Source organism: Rhea pennata, chromosome 7, assembly GCF_028389875.1.
Source record: "Rhea pennata isolate bPtePen1 chromosome 7, bPtePen1.pri, whole genome shotgun sequence".
Classification (NCBI taxonomy): domain Eukaryota; kingdom Metazoa; phylum Chordata; class Aves; order Rheiformes; family Rheidae; genus Rhea; species Rhea pennata.
In genome coordinates, this window is record NC_084669.1 from 4,999,857 (window position 1) to 5,019,637 (window position 19,781).

The 19,781-nt window shown below is 46.9% G+C and overlaps 1 protein-coding gene across 1 annotated transcript; it reads right to left on the reverse strand.

Annotated features, from left to right (window-relative positions):
• Window positions 1-2,727: 2,727 nt before the first annotated feature.
• On the reverse strand, window positions 2,728-19,426 carry LOC134142833 (deleted in malignant brain tumors 1 protein-like). The gene is made up of 17 exons (XM_062580379.1): window positions 19,375-19,426; window positions 16,257-16,274; window positions 15,551-15,850; window positions 15,069-15,098; window positions 14,588-14,626; window positions 14,118-14,271; window positions 13,361-13,572; window positions 11,926-11,955; window positions 11,447-11,485; window positions 10,977-11,130; window positions 10,220-10,431; window positions 7,398-7,548; window positions 6,887-7,098; window positions 5,499-5,671; window positions 4,425-4,813; window positions 3,483-3,754; window positions 2,728-2,900 (listed from the first exon to the last, which is right to left on the reverse strand). The coding sequence occupies exons 1-17, from the start codon at window positions 19,424-19,426 to the stop codon at window positions 2,728-2,730; spliced, it is 2,610 nt and encodes an 869-aa protein (XP_062436363.1).
• Window positions 19,427-19,781: the final 355 nt, after the last annotated feature.

A 19,781-nucleotide genomic window follows, 5' to 3' on the forward strand; every position in this document is an offset into this window, starting at 1 on the left:
ACTAAGTGCACTTAATGACTATACCATTTGACCTAAAATTCAAGATTAGATACAGGTGATGGAGACTCAGCTCACACAGATAGAGAGAGATCTTAATGTGACAGCATGGCTGTAGTGATGCTCATATCTTTTCTATTCATTCACCAGAATTTGAGAGAGGCACAAATCATGGGCATATTGAGTCCTGCTATGTAATAGTTTTGTTGGAATTGCAAAGGTAAGGTCTTCTTTAGGGTTTTACTGTAAATATGTAGCTGTGATTTCATAGCAAATTTGTTACAAGCCTTTAGCTATCCTACATGCCTTGGCCTTAAACATTAAGTAAACTTGTGAATCATCAAACTTTCACCCAGTTCAGTTCACCATCTAGATTTCACCCTTGTAGTCCTCTTCCCTGTCAGAAACATGCCACAGAACAATTTCCACACCTCTATGCAATTCCCTTATCAAAGTAATAAGTGAAAAGGCAGTGAAGTCTGACCCGTGCTTCTTTCTTTCGGAAGCTTTGAACAGACTCCAAAAGCAGGAGGGACACAATAGTAGCTTTGTTTGCCCATTAACAGCTTCTTCGTCATATTGTACTTACGCAGATCAACCTTAAGAATAACGAAAGTCTCAGCTTTGTTTACTTCAGTCTTCTAAGCTTCTGAATGTTGCAATAAAGGTACCAAAGGTCTATTGATTCAGGTGAGGCTGTCCTGAAAGCAGCCGTTGAGAGGCACTGTCCTTTGCCTTGGCCGTGGTCCAGAGCCAGCCTTAATCGTGCACATCCCAGGACTAAAGAACATTAACACAGGTTCCAGAAACATCACAGCAAAGCCCTTCTGCGGTGAGGTGCTCTCCATTGCTACCAGCCTTGCCCCATTTCTTGTGGTCACAAAGAGGCACAGCTGGAGAGCAGACCAGCTCATGCAGGCAGCCACAGGCAATGGAAGGAAGCAGCACTTCTTCAAGGCAGTCAGCTCTCCAAAGACCTTTCTGGCAGCTGCCTGCTAATGGCCCAGCAGCCAAGGATCTCCCAGGATCTCAGTCCAGCATGCACCACCCAAAATATTCATTACTGTTGGAGAAAACAAGGGGACCGGACTTGCAGTAGGCCTACAGCTGTGATAGATTTTGGTTTCTGGAGGCTGCAGTCAAGACTAGCGCTGCCTCAGGAATTTAAACAGCGATTTGTTCTGCCCTTAGCCCCCTGATGACTGCCAGATGAATTTACACCTTTACTTGATAAGAGGCAGAGGATGCCACTTCCTTAAAAAAACTACAGCTATTTCTTTTGACCTTATTCATTGGTCATAAAGAAAAAAAAGACATCAGACTTTGAATTAATTTTCAGAAATTGCTTTTGTTTGGGAATAAAGTGCCAAGCTAGGCTGTAACAATAATTATACTCTCATGGTAATAGGATAGTAAGGATCTATATAAAGTTTTCAGAGGCTGATGACTTAGTAAGTCATAGACATAAGATGGGAGCTGATCTAACAGCAGATCTTGACCACAAATAAGATCTATCTGGACATTTTTACAGACCCTAAATAGATGATGTTCCTGTGTTCTTGCAGGAGATGTGTATATATACACAACGTGTTGCTTGGAAAAATATCTTTATTACACATGATGCTCTTCAAGACAGCAAAACTTTGAGCTTAAATGCAGAAACACTTGCAGAAATTAAAGCAGAAATATCACGCCAGAAACATTTGCTTCTTGATCTTGTAATTATATAGGTTAATTTTTACTGGAAATCAGCCATAATTGGAAATACTTCAAATCTACTATTTTCTTCAAATCTACTATTTTCTTCAATAAGAAAGGCCTCCTCAAAGAACTAGTCACAGAATTATGTAGAATTAAAACATTATGTAGGAGAATCCATATGCAATTGCAGGAAATATTTTTGTATGTCTTCCAGTAGTGCATGATTGTTCAGATATTTTTGGCTGCATAAAAGCCCCTCCACATGAAACATTTCATTATGCCATACAACATTTAATCTCCATCTCAGAATATTTGAAGTGATAGAAAACACAGGACTTATAAGAAGGCTTAGGAGATACAACAGTGATGCTTGCATTCAAATATTTTGTCTATTAACATCTACCGCAGTGGAAACAGAAACCATTATCAACATTTTAAAAGCTGCTAGCTCCACATGAATGGTGAATTGAAGCACATGTATTGCATCACTCCAAGATTCCCTACAGAGATGCAACAAAATATCTGTCAGAGGTACTTAGATGGCTTCTAGTACTGAGTATAATGCAGCATGCACTGTGAGGTACTCATAGCTCCCCTTGGAAAAGGAGGACTCTTGATCCTAATTTACAGCTGAGGAAACTAGAAACAAACTCAGGTTAGGTGCAGAGCAAGAACTGGTCATCTGCATTCCTGTCAACACAGGCTGTATTTTTAACTAGCAGAGTGAAGATATTCAGTTTAAGAGGAGGAAGCTGATGATTCGGACACGGCATTAATATTTGCGAGACTAATATTGTAGGCAGCAACTAACTGATTAGAAGGTTGTTACTGGACTGCAAACTTTCCCTAGCCTCCTGGCTTCTTTGGGGCTCTTATGCTCAAGCCTGTCTCTTTACATGAGATGATCTTCACCTCAAAAGGCCTTTCAATCTTGGATTTGAATCTTGATTTGTCAAGGAAATAACTCAATGCAAGTTTTTTCTATCAAATTACTCAACCACTGTTACCAGCTGCCGGTGTTATCAGGTCTCACATTACCTGGTATGGAATTGGCTTTTTCGGTTTATGTTTCAAAAGAAACCCAACAAGAATAAAAACAGCAACTGTCAGGGCCATGACAGCAATAATAAATGGTGTATGAGAAAAATCAGCTGGAGCAGGAGCTGAATTCATGCCCTCCTGGATGCCAAAAGAGTCCAGTTCTGGGAATGAAGAGACAGCAATCTGGTTACATGTGAACTCTCATCTTGTTATTTCCAAGGCAGAGAATGAAAAAAATTCATTCTAGATCAGATTTAGAGTTTAACTAACCTTTAAACTCCTTTTCACCCAGGGTACTGTAGATGCAAACAAGCTTTATACTAGCAGAGCTTAGTTAAACTACAACTTAAACATTCTAATTTTAAGAAACCAAACAACAAACAAAAAGCTTAGAAATAGCAAATTTGTCAAGGCAGTTATCAAAATGACTTTTTTTTTTTTTTTTTTTTTTTAAGAGCAGATATAGCAGGTAGAAGTCACAGGCAGTTTGGGAAGAGATGAATTCCACAGAGATGCCTGTGCCATGTCTTATCAGACTCCCTGTAGAACTGCTGAATTAGTATTTTTATGTGCTGGTGAAGATAACAAATGTGAAATACAACAGGCGTTAGAGAGTAAGCACATTCCTAATATGTATTGCAGAGCTGCTAATAATCCAGAAGCAGCGTAGTTTTGCTCAGATTTAAAATGGCATTCAAAGATATTATCTGTGAAGTGAAACATAAAATCTTATTTTAAATTACCAGCATTCCTATTCTCAGCACCAGCTTCCCGAAGCTGAATTGGGCCAGCAACAACATTCACTCTTTCTTGGGCAGAGTTTGCCTCTTTCTTGGACCTAGTAATACAACCTTGGTAGCATCTGGAAGAATAGTCATAGACCCTGCACACCACAAATTCACACCGCAGATAAACAGATGGATAGTTATGAACAAACTGGAAGGCACTGAATTTAAACCGGGCCACATGCGTGTTTGGTGAATAATATTTAGTGTAAGTAGAATCTTTAACACATCTGAAAAGAAAGAAAGAAAAACAAACAAAATCAATTCTCATGAATGCACACAACAACCAGGCAATTATTTACATGGAATATAATGGAAAGAGATTTTAAATGTGATGAAGATGGGAACTGTTTTTCTAAACTCCTGTACTTTTTCCACTCTATTCAGCTCCATCTTACCGTATTGCCAGAGGTTTATAGTCATGCTGACAAGCACACCAGCTTTCTATGAATCCAATCAGCTGTTCAGGGAAGCACCTCTGTATTTGGCAAAAATCCTTCAGCTAAAATTCTCAACAATACAAATACTTTCTTTTGCTATTAGTGGTGGTGGTTCTATTTTTTTAATAAAAAAAAATGGGTTAGTTTCCTGCCATTTAAGTGAGTTGAGCTGATTTATCATGCTGTCAAATAAGCACTGAAGTTACCTCATGGTCCAGGAACCTGAATTAGGAAGAACAAGATGCCCTTCTTTGGCAGCACTGAGCTGCTATGGCCAGTTTTAAGCTTTTTATATTCTGGGTCAATCTCCCCTCTCCCCAGTGAAAAATCCCACCTGCTCAAGTTACATTAATTAGTAACAAACTAGTATCAGTTTATACTGTGTTCATATTAAAACTTCCATTAAAAAATGTAGACTTCAAAGTCAGTTCTATCTTTAACTGTTTGGAAAAGAGCTTACCCATTTCTGATTAAATCGTAAGTCCCTGCTGTAAAATCATAGGGATCAGGAGATGCCACACAGGTGTCCACAAACAACATCAAATCTGAATCAGAGCTGTGCAGGCGAGCTTCAAGAAACAAATCCTGGTTGATATCAACATAGTATGGCGAGTCATACACTGGCCGTGAGAAAGATGCTGTGTGATAAAACGTAAGGTTCACGTCGTATCTGCTGTACTGAGTTTCATTGACTTCAAAATTATCCTCAGCAACATACATTTTTTGCGTCCATGTGTTCTGGAGCATTTTGCAGTTGACATGCAAGTGAAGCCTTTTATGTCTTGTGATTACAGAACCAGAAGAAAATCCTCTAATAAGGTTGGAATAGATGATTGTATTGTTGTTTCCCTGTTTGGCATATAAAATGCAAAATTAACTCGCACAGTCAGGTTTCCTATTATGCATTCTAAACTTTGCTATCTCCTTGCAGTAATGTGCATAGCAAATGTATCATCTCCTTGGAAGTCTGATTTGGAGAAGTGTAAAATTAGTCGTTTCTATTCTCAAGAGAGAAATGTGTTATCTTCATGCAATGTTCAGTGACTACAATGTGATCTAGGAAACTACTCACATTAAACCCAGATGTAACTGAATTAAGTGCCATTTATACAATGCTTTGAACAATGCATGAAGGTTCTGGTCCAGCACAATTTTTAAGCTGAGATCTGAGCTAAAACAGATTGATTAAGATCAATCAATTAAGTCAACGCTTTCAAGACCTGCTTAATTATCACACTCAGCTTGGGACCTTGTAAATACCGTTTGCTTCCTCCCACACTTCTTTCCTTAGAAAGTCAATCAACAAGCTGTAGTGAATGCCCTGACAGCCAGTGAAGGAGATGTGGACATTAATAAACCTTATGCCTCAGGAGAGGGTGAAAAAGCCCACGGCCACATGGACACTGCCAGGCCCTGCAAACCACAGTATAGCCTTCAGTTCCTTGTGTTTTTCAAAGTTTGAATTCTTCAGCTTGAATTTTTACACATTTACTCAAAATATTTACACATTTTGCTGAAACACTTAAAGTCATACCTTTCTCACCGTGCCACAGCTATTGTATGGTATGTTGAATATAACATACTGGGAGGTGATGGTGGGTTTGCAGTACGAATCATTCAAGGTGAGATTCGAAGTCGAGTAGCCCTCTGACTGAAGAAAGGCTCTGCTCACAACTGTGTGCATGTAGTCTGGCAAACACAGAAGTGCTAACAGATGGGGAAGAACATGTTACAAGTGCATCGAAGCAACCAAAATCAGTTATATGTTGTGACCTAAATAAGCAGCTGTTTTGCAGAAGCAGCTGGTATTGCAGAAAGAGTTCAGAAACCAAAGCATATGCTTGCATCTCTATTAAATGCTATCAATTTATTATGTAGTGAGATGCTGACTAATTTCAAACTGGCTTTCTCCTTTCTGTGACCTTGAGATAATCAGTGTTAAAGATTATACAAAAATATGTTTAATACACCACACAAAACACCAAAATTTTTACCTCAGTGACGATGCTTTTCACAATATTTTGATTTTTTTTTCCTAAGTAAGATTAAGGCCCAAACAAAAAGTTTTTAATATTCCAATAGACAGTGTTCTTAGCCACAGTAGGAAATAACACTAAACCACGAGATGCAAAGAGTAAGATGGAAAATGTATGATGGTTCAGGTTTTGCAAGCTTTCATTTTACTGACTGGCCAAGGGAGCTCTTCATGATACTATTTATCACCACCAACAGGCGGTTTGCATGACCTCCCTTAAGCCCAGACACAAATGCTTGCAGATGAGACAAAAATTCAGTGTCTGTAAGCCCAAAGTCTGAGGCCTTCATCTTGGACCAGATGCCTTAAGCGCTGCTGGGATAAAAACTACTTTGAAAACACCAAAAGTTGCTTTAAATTAAAATGAAGGGTTAAGAGTCTGAATAGTTGTTGCGTTCAAAGTAGAAGGTCTTAAACACTTCAGAGATGTTGCCAAATGGCAGGGAATGTAAAAAGCTTTTTACAATGAGAAGCGAGAAACTATTCTATTTATCGACAAAAGTTGCATGTACCAGTCTAGAGTACTGGCATATATGGCATATGTTGCATTCAGCAATATGTCAGAAAACTATAACCAGTATGTTGGGAAGGAACATGGACCTCTCTCATGATAGGAAAATAGAAAATATTAAGATGACATAAGAATACAAGTTTAGTTTAAACCTCACAGAAAACATCTGAAATAATTTATTTAGTTTTAAAAAGCATTTTTTCAGGTAAACTTAGTTATAGTCTAACAGTTATAAATCAACAATTAAACAGTATTACAGATAATAATATAATAATAATACAGATAAGGTGATTCATTGAAGTAACACAACAAAATTAACAATCACGGAATTCGCAAATAACTGAGAAACAGGATTCTGTATTAAACATGTACTTACTAGTGCTCTGATCTGCTGGAATGGAGTAGTAGTCAGCTTGAAACCCTCTGTATGTGTATCGAGAGTTACTGTGAAAGTGGACTGTCATTAGGTTTGAGGAAGAAGTGTATGTGCGAAAAGACCCAGAACAGATTTTCCCAAGGAGAGGAGAGGTACGGAGTGGCCCATCATAGATTTCCACATAGTCAGATAGGCATCTGCCGCCTTGCATCCTGGGGAGCAAATACGACCATTTAGTCAAATACTTTTTTTGAACTCAGATTAAGCTATGACAGTAAAAGAGAATATTATACTGAGGTGACTCAAGTCTTTGGAACAGAAAGTATAACCTTCAATTTCTGTTTTATTAGATGCCATGCACATTAAGAGCAATTAAGCAAGAATGAATGAAATTTTTCATCTTAGATGTACTGAAACATTTGAAAAACATCCTTGAAATCAAGGAGCTAGCAACCTAGTAAGTCCAAGATGTTGATCCTGTAATATTCTCAAGAAGTAAATTTTTACTTACTGAATATCTCTAAATGTGAGTGTGACGCGGAAGTTGCTCAGTACTTGTATTTCCCAAACACAGTCAGCATTATCTGGATAATTTCCAGGGTAAAATGGACTCTGTAATGTCCCAGATGAATATGAAAGCAAGCCACCGCAAGAATAACTTGCTATAGAGAAAAATGTGAGGAGAGCAATACATAATGTCATTTAAAGTTGCTTCTGGAATACGTCTAGGCAGAGTTTAGTCTAAAAGTTAGAGAGAGTAACTTCTGGCCTTGATGGTCTTTTCATTAGATGGTCTTGCATTTTAATGTCTTTCATTAAAAGTCATTCATTTGCTTTATTTCATCACTCATAATCAAATCTGATTCATCTCTATTACAATTAATAAGGACCAACGGGAAGAAGAAAATCAGTCAAAAATCTGCTGTTTTCAAAACAGCAGTGTTGAGAAATATCTCATATTTAAACATGAGGACATTATGTCATAATCAAAAAATTGTACAAAATTTGTATGAGGCCACAACTTAATGGAATATCAGAGGAATCAAGTTTCTGGGCTTCAATCTAAAAGATTAGAAATAAAATAAACATCATGAATTCCCAGGATACTTTTCAGGGCAAGTACAAAGTGTTCAGAGAAAACAAAAATGTGCAAATAGACACCATCATCTGAATTATATTCCAAATTTAAGTCTTCCAGGAAAAAAGTAAAACCATCACAGAAGTATGAAAGATTAGAGAAAGATAAGGGTATGGACTGTAAAGAAAAAAAATTCTACTGATTATAGTAAAAAGAAAAGAGAAAAGGTCTGAACAGCAAAGCAAACATGGTGATCTAAGGGAATGACAACTTTCCACTGACCATAAATAATTTTGCAACATACATTCAGTGTGTATATCCATTCACACATAAATATGCATGAAGATGCAATAAATATCTATACTATAGATGTGAAAAATATATATTTACCTATCTTCTAATCTAAAGAATGATATGCTATCTACATAGAAAGGCCTATGGAGGACTGTGAGATTTTCAAATTTTAATTTCAACTTCAGGCAAATATGACAAAAACCTTATCTCACACCTAAACATAATTAGGTGAACAAATAAAAAATTGAAATACATGCTATCTTAAAGTGATATCCTTGAATGCACAGCTCAGATAGGAATTAGTCATACTTAGGACATAGTAGATAATACCTACTTGCTAAGCAATTGTGAAATTACTGCTCAGTTGGCAAAATGTAACAGACTATTCTGGGTGCAAACTCATCTGCACTGTTACAGTGCAGATGTGTGTGCTACTGTGGTAGCAGTTTCTGACAACAGTTTACTTGGTAGTAGATGAAGAGGAAAATGCATGAAAATTATGAGCAATAACATTCCCTTCAATTACTACAGCTAGGGGATGACAAGAAAAAAAAAAAAACATCTCCTCTGCTTGCAGTAAAGGCAGGAAAAAATAGTAATGCATCCATTTTGATGACAACTCTGGGCAGAGGTGGATATATGGCCCAGTCCTAAACCCGATCAAAGAAACAGTGTTGTCAAAGCAGCCTGAAGGATGGCCCAGAGCCTAAACATCTGCCAGCTGTACAAGGAGGGGCTGGATGCACAAATCTGGCAGGAACAGACAGAAACCCTTTATGAAAGGGTTAATGTGTGTCCCCTGGTAAATAATAAAAGGCTGCCCTGGCTGTGAAATTACTTGTCCCATTACATCTTGGGGGAGTAAGAATAGGCTTCAAACACTATCAGGGTGTCCTCAGACAGCAATAATCAGTCTTACCAGCAGTGGTCTCAGTCGTTGTTGATGACAAAGGTGTGCTTATCAGTTCTATACACAGTGAAATCACAATTTAAAGACAAAAAAATGCAGCCCAGAAACACAACGAAAGAGCTCCGCAAGGTCACAACGCGGCATCTATAACCTGTCACCAGGACAAGAGCTACCAGGAAACGAAGACAACTATAATTCTTAGGAGGATGAGGCTGAGGAAGAAGAAGAATCTAGCACTTCCTCAGCTGCAATACCACTAGATTACTGCAAAGACTGCTCTGAGGCACAGGAAAATTAGCAGTTTCTTCGGAGAAAAATCACTAAAAAAGAGCTAACTAGGTTAACCAGGCCCATCCAGATGTGGGATGCAGGGTCCCTCAAAGGAGGTAGTTAGCATGATCCGCTAAATCAACCGCCGCTCATTAGCCAAGTCCGACATGCTGTCCCAGCTGGCCGCCCAGGTCAGTGGTCTCCCCATCACCTGCCACGCCAGCCAGCGGGAGGCAGCAACGCCAACCAACCAGATCACGAAACATCTCTTGCACCTACCTGAGGTCGGCAGCATCAGGACAGTGAAGCTGAGCCCACCTGGCAATGCAGAGAGGGAGCAGCACGTGCTCTCTCCCCTCAACTACTCCTTAACTGCAGATAAGGATGCACCATGTTGAGCGTGAACTCACCTGCACTGGCATTCTGGGCAAACAAGCAGCAACAGGCCTCAAAGGTATGAGCACTAGCTTCCCCCTCAACCTCTATGGCTGGGGGATGGCATGAGCCAGCACCCGCTCCGTCTGCGCTAAAGGCAGCAAAAGTCAGCGATGGTTTGGTGGCAGCACTGGGCAGAGGCAAAGCTCGGTCCTTGCCCTGACTGCCCGTGGAAACGGCCTTCTCACGGCAACCTGAAGGAGGTCCTGTCCTAAGAGGATGCCCTGGAGCATCAGTCGGGCAGGAGGGGGCTGGATTCACTAACCAGGCAGGAACTGCCAGAAAAGCCTTAGGAAGGTCTGGTGCTTCTCTGCTGGCAAGTATGAAGAGACCACTCTGGTCTTACCTGGAGTGGTGTTAGGGAGACTTGAGTTGTAGAAGGCCCTAAAACCTTTCCGGGTGACACTGCCATCGCTGCGAAACAGGACGGCCAGTTCATTTCCAGACGACAGGAATTCGTGATGGTTGTTACTGCAAACTGTCCCAAGGAGAGGGCCTCCAGGCAGCCTGCCGTCGTACACCTCGATGGCGTCATACTGGCAGGAGCTGCCTTCCAGCCTGCAGAGTGCAAACAAACGTTGGCTCTGCTTTAGGACTTCACGGAGACATCTCCAGCCACGATCCCGCATTTATCCCGCTCCACGGGATGGCTTGGCGTGGGGCTACCACCCCGTAGGACGACGGCCCACGCGGGGGGCCGAGAGCTGGGACGCGACGCAGGTGAGCAGGAGCTCTGGCCCCGCTGGAGGGGGAGAGTGGTGCCAAAGGGCCAGGCCAGCAAACCCCTCCAGGTCTCGTGTCCTTCCCTGCCAGGCGCGGCTGGCTAGGTCACCTGCAGGCTCCTGGCAATGGACAAGGACTTGCAAAGCCCTAGGGGCATGTGCCTTCTCCATAGGCTGGGACAGCCCAGCACCATGCCGGTGCGTCCCCAGGAGGCCTGAGCCTGGGGAAGAGGAGCACTGGGACAAGGCCAGCTGCCAGGCAGGGATGGTCAAGCACCACGGCATGGATGAAAGATGCCTTGAGCCAGACTGAGCCCTTGCCCTGCCCAGGGACAAGACCAGAGCCCCGCGCGGTGCCCACACGGCCCGTGCCATCCTTACTCGACATCCAAGAAGATCAGGTTCACTCTGTAGTTCGCCTGCCACGACCGTATGCGCCACACGCAGTGCGCGTTATTGGGATAGGCACTAGGATAGTTGGGGCTCTGAAATGAGCCAGACGAATCCCAGAGCAAGCCACCGCAGGAGAAAAACCCTACAGAACGGACAAAAAACACAGAGCAGCTGGAGACACCCTCACACCCACCTCACCACAGGTCTCTGGAGAGCAGCAGGACCCCGGGCAGAGAGGCTCTGCCACATTCCTCCACAAACATCCCCTCCCGGCCAGCCGCCAGCTCCCCGGGTGCACGCACCTCAGAGTCTTTCCCGGTCTTCTCTGCACCCACAGACCTCAGGTGGCCTTGGGCACGTGCAAGAGACTCCCGTCGGCTGCGCCGCACCTGCCAGGCCCGCCAGCGGGGAGGCAGCAGCGCCAACCAACCAGACCATGAAACACCTCCAGCACCTACCTGAGGTCGGCGGCATCAGGGAAGTCGAGCTGAGGCTACCTGGCAATGCAGAGAGGGAGCAGCAGGTGAAGCAGGAGCCTTGTCCCTAACAGCAATACCCTACTGGGAGTCACACCTTCCCTGAACGGTCTCTAGGGTCACTAACCCCTCCCCCCCCCCAAACAGAGCTCATCCCGCAACCTGGCTCGATGGAGCAGGACCGTGCAACGCTCAACGTGGTTTGCCGCTTGCTCACCTCAAAGACCACTAGACTACAGCAGAGACTCGCTCCACATTTCCACCCCAGGTCAGGCAGGGCCTTTGCACCCCACGGGAAACAAAAAGCGACCAGCAGCAGGAGCACCGAAATCCGCTGAAACCACCCAGCGGCTGCACCTGACACTTACTCGGGCCTTTAGCTCTTTCACTGCCACCAAGGCAGAGCATGCCAGAGACCCACCCCGGCAATAACAGGCACCTGGGCCACAGCGTCTACTTACCTGCTGGTGGAGATGACGTCAGTCCCGAGTCTGAAAGGAGAGAAGCACAGCCCATGAGGAGAGAAGGGGGAGACCGCGGGCTCTCGCATCCTGCCTGGGCACCGTGGCCCCGGCATCCCCACGAGAAGAGCCACTGGCACGACTTGGCCGCAGCCCCGCCCGGGCTCCCAGCAGCAGGCGGGAGGGCAAAAACGTAAAGCTACCTTTCATACGCTCATTAGGCCGAGCATGTCAAATTAACCAAGGCCAGGCTGAGCAACTACAGCCTGTCACCAGGACAAGAGCTACCGGGAGAGGAAGACAACCAGAACTCCTAAGAAGGATGAGGCTGAGGAGGAGGAAGAGTCCAGCGGAAGACAAAAGCAATAGAAAGAAATCAGTAAAAACCCAGCCCACTGGGATAACTGAGACCTATCCAGATGTGGGATGCAGGGTCCCTCAAAGCAGGTAGTTAGCATGCTCCAGGGATAAGATCTCCTAACTCGAGCGCCGCTCCTTAGGCAAGTCCGACATGCCGTCCGAGGCGGCTGCCAGGGGCAGCGGCCTCCCTATCACCGCCTGCCTCCAGCCATGACCACCGGCACATGCTTAGGGAAAAGGGGATGCAAAGGGTGCATGAAGCGCGCGAGGCTTCCCCAAAATACCAGCCCTCCCAGCTCAACATCCAGCTCACCACAGGTCTCTGGAGAGCAGCAGGACCCCGGGCAGAGAGGCTCTGCCACGCTCCCCCACAAACACCCCCTCCGGGCCATCTGCCGGCTCCCCGGGCGCATACTCCTCAGAGCCTTTCCTAGTCTTCTCTGCACCCACAGACCTCAGGTGGCCTTGGGCACGTGCAAGAGACTCCCATCGGCTGCGCTGCACCTGCCAGGCCAGCTAGTGGGGAGGCAGCAACGCCAACCAACCAGATCACGAAACATCTCTTGCACCTACCTGAGGTCGGCAGCATCAGGACAGTGAAGCTGAGCCCACCTGGCAATGCAGAGAGGGAGCAGCACATGCTCTCTCCCCTCAACTACTCCTTAACTGCAGATAAGGATGCACCATGTTGAGCGTGAGCTCACCTGCACTGGCATTCTGGGCAAACAAGCAGCAACAGGCCTCAAAGGTATGAGCACTAGCTTCCCCCTCAACCTCTATGGCTGGGGGATGGCATGAGCCAGCACCCGCTCCGTCTGCGCTAAAGGCAGCAAAAGTCAGCGATGGTTTGGTGGCAGCACTGGGCAGAGGCAAAGCTCGGTCCTTGCCCTGACTGCCCGTGGAAACGGCCTTCTCACGGCAACCTGAAGGAGGTCCTGTCCTAAGAGGATGCCCTGGAGCATCAGTCGGGCAGGAGGGGGCTGGATTCACTAACCAGGCAGGAACTGCCAGAAAAGCCTTAGGAAGGTCTGGTGCTTCTCTGCTGGCAAGTATGAAGAGACCACTCTGGTCTTACCTGGAGTGGTGTTAGGGGGAATTGAGTAGTAGGAGGCCCTAAAACCTTTCCGGGTGACACTGCCATCGCTGCGAAACAGGACGGCCAGTTCATTTCCAGACGACAGGAATTCGTGATGGTTGTTACTGCAAACTGTCCCAAGGAGAGGGCCCCCAGGCAGCCTGCTGTCGTACACCTCGATGGCGTCATACTGGCAGGAGCTGCCTTCCAGCCTGCAGAGTGCAAACAAACGTTGGCTCTGCTTTAGGACTTCACGGAGACATCTCCAGCCACGATCCCGCATTTATCCCGCTCCACGGGATGGCTTGGCGTGGGGCTACCACCCCGTAGGACGACGGCCCACGCGGGGGGCCGAGAGCTGGGACGCGACGCAGGTGAGCAGGAGCTCTGGCCCCGCTGGAGGGGGAGAGTGGTGCCAAAGGGCCAGGCCAGCAAACCCCTCCAGGTCTCGTGTCCTTCCCTGCCAGGCGCGGCTGGCTAGGTCACCTGCAGGCTCCTGGCAATGGACAAGGACTTGCAAAGCCCTAGGGGCATGTGCCTTCTCCATAGGCTGGGACAGCCCAGCACCATGCCGGTGCGTCCCCAGGAGGCCTGAGCCTGGGGAAGAGGAGCACTGGGACAAGGCCAGCTGCCAGGCAGGGATGGTCAAGCACCACGGCATGGATGAAAGATGCCTTGAGCCAGACTGAGCCCTTGCCCTGCCCAGGGACAAGACCAGAGCCCCGCGCGGTGCCCACACGGCCCGTGCCATCCTTACTCGACATCCAAGAAGATCAGGTTCACTCTGTAGTTCGCCTGCCACGACCGTATGCGCCACACGCAGTGCGCGTTATTGGGATAGGCACTAGGATAGTTGGGGCTCTGAAATGAGCCAGACGAATCCCAGAGCAAGCCACCGCAGGAGAAAAACCCTACAGAACGGACAAAAAACACAGAGCAGCTGGAGACACCCTCACACCCACCTCACCACAGGTCTCTGGAGAGCAGCAGGACCCCGGGCAGAGAGGCTCTGCCACGCTCCTCCACAAACATCCCCTCCCGGCCAGCCGCCAGCTCCCCGGGTGCACGCACCTCAGAGTCTTTCCCGGTCTTCTCTGCACCCACAGACCTCAGGTGGCCTTGGGCACGTGCAAGAGACTCCCGTCGGCTGCGCCGCACCTGCCAGGCCCGCCAGCGGGGAGGCAGCAGCGCCAACCAACCAGACCATGAAACACCTCCAGCACCTACCTGAGGTCGGCGGCATCAGGGAAGTCGAGCTGAGGCTACCTGGCAATGCAGAGAGGGAGCAGCAGGTGAAGCAGGAGCCTTGTCCCTAACAGCAATACCCTACTGGGAGTCACACCTTCCCTGAACGGTCTCTAGGGTCACTAACCCTCCCCCCCCCCCCCAAACAGAGCTCATCCCGCAACCTGGCTCGATGGAGCAGGACCGTGCAACGCTCAACGTGGTTTGCCGCTTGCTCACCTCAAAGACCACTAGACTACAGCAGAGACTCGCTCCACATTTCCACCCCAGGTCAGGCAGGGCCTTTGCACCCCACGGGAAACAAAAAGCGACCAGCAGCAGGAGCACCGAAATCCGCTGAAACCACCCAGCGGCTGCACCTGACACTTACTCGGGCCTTTAGCTCTTTCACTGCCACCAAGGCAGAGCATGCCAGAGACCCACCCCGGCAATAACAGGCACCTGGGCCTCAGCATCTACTTACCTGTTGTCGGAGGCGCCGTCAGTCCTGAGTCTGCAAGGAGAGAAGCGCGGGCCGTGAGGCACCCCGGCCCCACGGCTCCCTCCCCGGTGTGCCAGCGCCAACCCCGCCACGCCACGCCCGGAGCACGGGGCTGCACGAGGGCCGGGCAGACCGAGGCGCACTCTGCCCTGGGGACACGCGTGCTCCCTGCGGGCCTTGCCGAGAAGAACAGGGCAGATCGCGGGCGGGGGGCCTGCGCCAGGCCTGAGCCCGCTCCTCGCACCCTGCTCCACCGGCGAGGTGGCACCCGGCTGCCGTTCCTCCCGAGCGTGGGTCACAGGAGCCACGACGCTGCGCGCTCCCGCGCAACGAGGCCCTCGCTTTGGGGACGCGGGCCCCGGACGGGCTGCCGCCGTGCACGTGGGGAAGTGAGGGCTTGCGCGCGTGTGTCTAGCTGGACATTGCTTCACTCCCAAAGAGGCCTCCAAGAGGTAAAAGCCTACCGGAGCACACGACAGAAGCATCGCGGTCGGAGCACGAAGAGGTGTGCTCGTAGGGACAGGCCCACAAATACTCTTCGGAGCCCTGGCAATCCACCGCGGACATCACGTAGGGGGACCAGTCGGGTGAGCGGAAATAGCCCGTCACGCCCAGAGGCTGGCCGCAGCCAAGCTGCCTGCACGCAACTTCAGCGTCTCGCATGTCCCACAGGTGACCGCACACTTTCATCCAGCCTCCAAAGTAGAAGATTTCCACGTTGCCCGCACAGCGGTTTGGCCCACCTGCCAGTCGCAGCAACAGCTCTAGGAGAGACGGAAACCCTTGCTCAGGCAGAGGCTGGTCTGCTTGCATGTGCTGACACCCGCTGCCCGCGGTGCAAGGGAGCGGAGATGCCAGAGAGGCCCCGAGCTCTCCGGACAAGCACGGGGCCGCGCATGCCCCAGGAGACCCACGGGGGCCAGCACCTTCCAGCAAGGGGCCCACGCTCTCCGCCTCGGGTGCCCCGCTCCTCGGCGGAGAAGCGGGACGCCGTAGGCTCTCACATCCTGCCCGGGCACCGTGGCCCCGGCATCCCCACGAGAAGAGCCACCGGCACGACTTGGCCGCAGCCCCGCCCGGGCTCCCGCGCGGACGCTCACAGACGCGGAGGCAGCAGCTCGCGCGCAGGTCACGGCGCCCGGGGCAGGACGTCCTGGCAGACGGACTCACCATCAGCTATGATGAAATCTGTGGGGAAACACAAACACACACACGCGCACCCCTGAAATGGCCGCAGCAGCACCTGCCCCGCCAGACGAAACGACCAGGCTCCCGCACGCGTGCCGCTCCCAGCAGGAGGCTCAGACGCCACCACCGCTTGGGTCGGGAGGCTCCGCTGGAGCCTCCTTGACCCAAGCAAGGAGGGGCTAAAGGGCCTCCTGGGCATGCGGGACCCTGGCAGTCCTTTCCCCAAGCCCCCAGCTGCTCTCAAAACCCACTTGCAAAAAACAAGCTAAACTAACTGGATCCAAATTTCAGAGATCGCAGGGCACTTTATGCATTCCTGGGCTCATCACAAGCAGCCACCAAGTACTCGCTTCCAGGAGGAGTTCTCCATAAACTCACAGGAGGAACCGTTATCCGACACACAATCTCTGTTCGGAGCAGCATCACACAAGTTCTCTGGAGCAGAAATACTCCGCACAAATGATTTCCCCGCAGCGGGCAGGGTGCTCAGAAGATGCAACTGCGCTTCACGCTATCTGTCCAAATTGAACAATTCTAAGCCAGACTTACAGGTAGTGGGCTCCGGCACCGTTGGGGCAGGCGTACTGGTCGTCTCTTCCAGGCGAGAGGGGAAAACGAAAACAAAAAAAAAAAAGGAAGGTAGGTACGTGACACAGTGCAAGGTGGTCGGGCAGCCCAAGATAACGTGGAACCTCCCCAGGTCATGGCCCCAGCCCCTGGCGGCGACGCGCGGCTGAGACGCCCTGGACTCCCGTGCTTTCTTCCCGTTTTAGCAGACACCAGCAGGCTTCTCCCCTACCAGCCCATCACGGTACCTGCCTGATTTCCCAGCAGCAGGCAGGAGGGCAAAAACGTAAAGCTACCTTTCATACGCTCATTAGGCCGAGCATGTCAAATTAAATTAGTAAAGCCCTACTCAGTCACACTAACCAATCATGGTCTCAGTCGTTGGCCCGAGGCCCTCGCTTTGGGGACGGGGGCCCTGGACGGGCTGGCGCCGTGCATGTAGGGAAGCGAGGGCCTTTCCTGAACATCTCCACACTACACTGTCCAAACTGCGCTAACTATCGATAATTTTGCTTTGCAGTTTCAGATGCTCGGAAATTGCTGCACTTACACTACCTCAGTTTCTCACACTGTAATGTTACTTTAAGGTTTTAGATGAAGTGTAGATTTATTTTTCATTGCAGTAATGATTCACTTTTTTTTTCTTTGAAAGAAGTGACATTTATATGCATTTTTGTGCTGGATTTTAAGTGCGTGCATATGCTGCCATTTAGATTCTACATAAGCACATTTCAGCATCTGAGAGTCCAGCCTGAATGGCACCAAATACCTGACTGTATTAGTAATTTGGTTACACTGGCTTCAACTAGACTAGCCAATTTTGAAATGTAAGCATCAGCCTTGCAAGAATATTTATCAAGGAGAACTGAAACAGTGTACATTTTTATATAATTTTTAAGTTACCTGTTGATGGGAGATCCATTGGACTGAAAACTGTATATGCCCCAACTGCAGAAGATGTTATCAGATACAACCAAAAGAAAAAAAAAAGTTTAAAACTTAGTACTTGCAAAAACATTGTATGAGTTACAATAATGAACATGCAAGGAGAGATTATGTGCATGGGATGTCTGCTGACGTATAAGGGAGAAGATTACGTCCAACTACCCCTGGACAGAGAGGCCACTCTGTGGACAACCTGGCAGTTGGAAATATTCCATCTCTGACTACTGTAATGTATGACATGTTTGTACATTTAAAGTGATTTCAAGCTGTAGAGGAAGATCCTAAGGGTGAGAGGCATTGTTTATTCAGTGAGTAGGGAATTCTGACAAGTTCTGACTTTTTCCAGATTTCCCCTTACAGGTACAAGGCATTAAATATAAATGGATTCCATGGCAATAAAAGAGTTAAAACAGTGACTCAATATTTTCCAGCTCAGTATCAATACTGCAGCTCAAATTTCAATCTTTAATCTCATATTCAACATCATTTAAATACTTACAGAGGGAGCAAATAACAAGAGCATTAAAAAAAAACCCAAACCTGAAAACAACGCTAAATTGTTATTTCCTTCTATTGTGTACAAGAGCATGCATGGGAGCAAAGAAAGGGGAAATGTTTTTTTTTTCTCCTGGTTCATTAGTCCAAGCAAGTTAATGACAGAACTTTATAGCTGAAAAAGAAAGGAATGGAAGGGCAGCAGCTATCACACACTCTTTTGATCTTTTTCTGTTCTACTCTCCAGCAAAAGGAGGGCAAGAGCAATTGCTTAAAAATGAATGCCTTATTTCTCACAGCGGCATCATGGCACTCTGCTGACACAGGCAAACCTCACCTAAAAAAGGAGGAGAGTGACTTTTTGGATGCAAGATGACCACTTTAGCTTGTTTCAACTTTTCACGAGAAGTATCCTCCCTTCCATCAAACCTGCTGATATTTGTACTGATCCCCAAAGGAATAAAAACATCTGTGCCTCAGCAATCAGCAGTGCCTCAAAAACACTGCCTCAGCAAACAGTTCGAATTAGATTCATAATAGGAATTAGACTATAGGAAATTAGAATAATATGAAAATAGAGTAATTCCCATTGTGTTCTAATAATTACAATAGTAGGAGAAGGAACATGTGTCATACTTGTTTTTATCTTAAGCACAAACACCACCACCATGTTATTCATTATAATTACCTAATCAAATATAAACTGCATGGTTCAAAGAGCACCTGACACACTAAAAGAAGTGTGCATTTCATCAAGAAAATAACTTACCTTTAAATTCATTACCTCAATACAAAGATTTTGAAAGAACATATCATTAGCTTTACAGCATATTTATCTTGAGTTTATTTTACTAGCCTATGTAACAAAAAAAGGATGAGAACAACAATCTAAATGTATCTAAATAAACTGTTTGAATAATAGAAATAATTATTGATTTGCTCAGCTCATAGGTTAAATCAGCTCAGTTTTCAACGGAGCCATGCCGTGCTGGCAAGTTTGTTTTCTTTACTTTCAAATTTTTACTTTTAAAACTCAATATTAGCCTGTATACAAGGTATATCTGTGAAGCTGATCAGAAGCAAAACTCTTTACCTGTATCTACCTGAATTCCAAGACTTATCATTACCATCCAGGACAAGACCATAGTGGGACCCATCTCACCAGAGCTCCTGATAGAAGAGGCCATCAGAATTTATAGGCAGAGAAGCTAAGGGGGCGTAGCTCAGTAGGCCAACCTAGCCCTCAGTGAGTCAATACCAAACACATGCTCACACTGCTCTTAATCCACCTGCACATGAAGATATGCTTGATTTGTTATCCAGCTTTGTAGAGCTTCCCGATTCTACAAGAACATAAAAGGGATTCCTCTGGGGAAACATTTCTTTTGCTGTCATTAACATAAAATATCCCAGTCTTAAGTCTGAGTCATATTTGAACCAAAAGCTACTTTTGAGGTCTCTGTAGTCTCTGGGTGGTTTTCCTTCTTTTTTGTTACTGAA

Bases quoted from the DNA above. Each gene is read 5' to 3' on its own strand.
- LOC134142833 (XM_062580379.1), bottom strand. From the start codon at position 19,426: ATGGTCTTGTCCTGGATGGTAATGATAAGTCTTGGAATTCAGGTAGAT. The intron at 10,432-10,976 runs GTAAGGATGGCA...TGCACTCTGCAG, and splicing joins CTGATCTTCTTGGATGTCGA to GCTGGAAGGCAGCTCCTGCC. The intron at 4,814-5,498 runs GTATGACTTTAA...TATGCCAAACAG, and splicing joins GCTGTGGCACGGTGAGAAAG to GGAAACAACAATACAATCAT.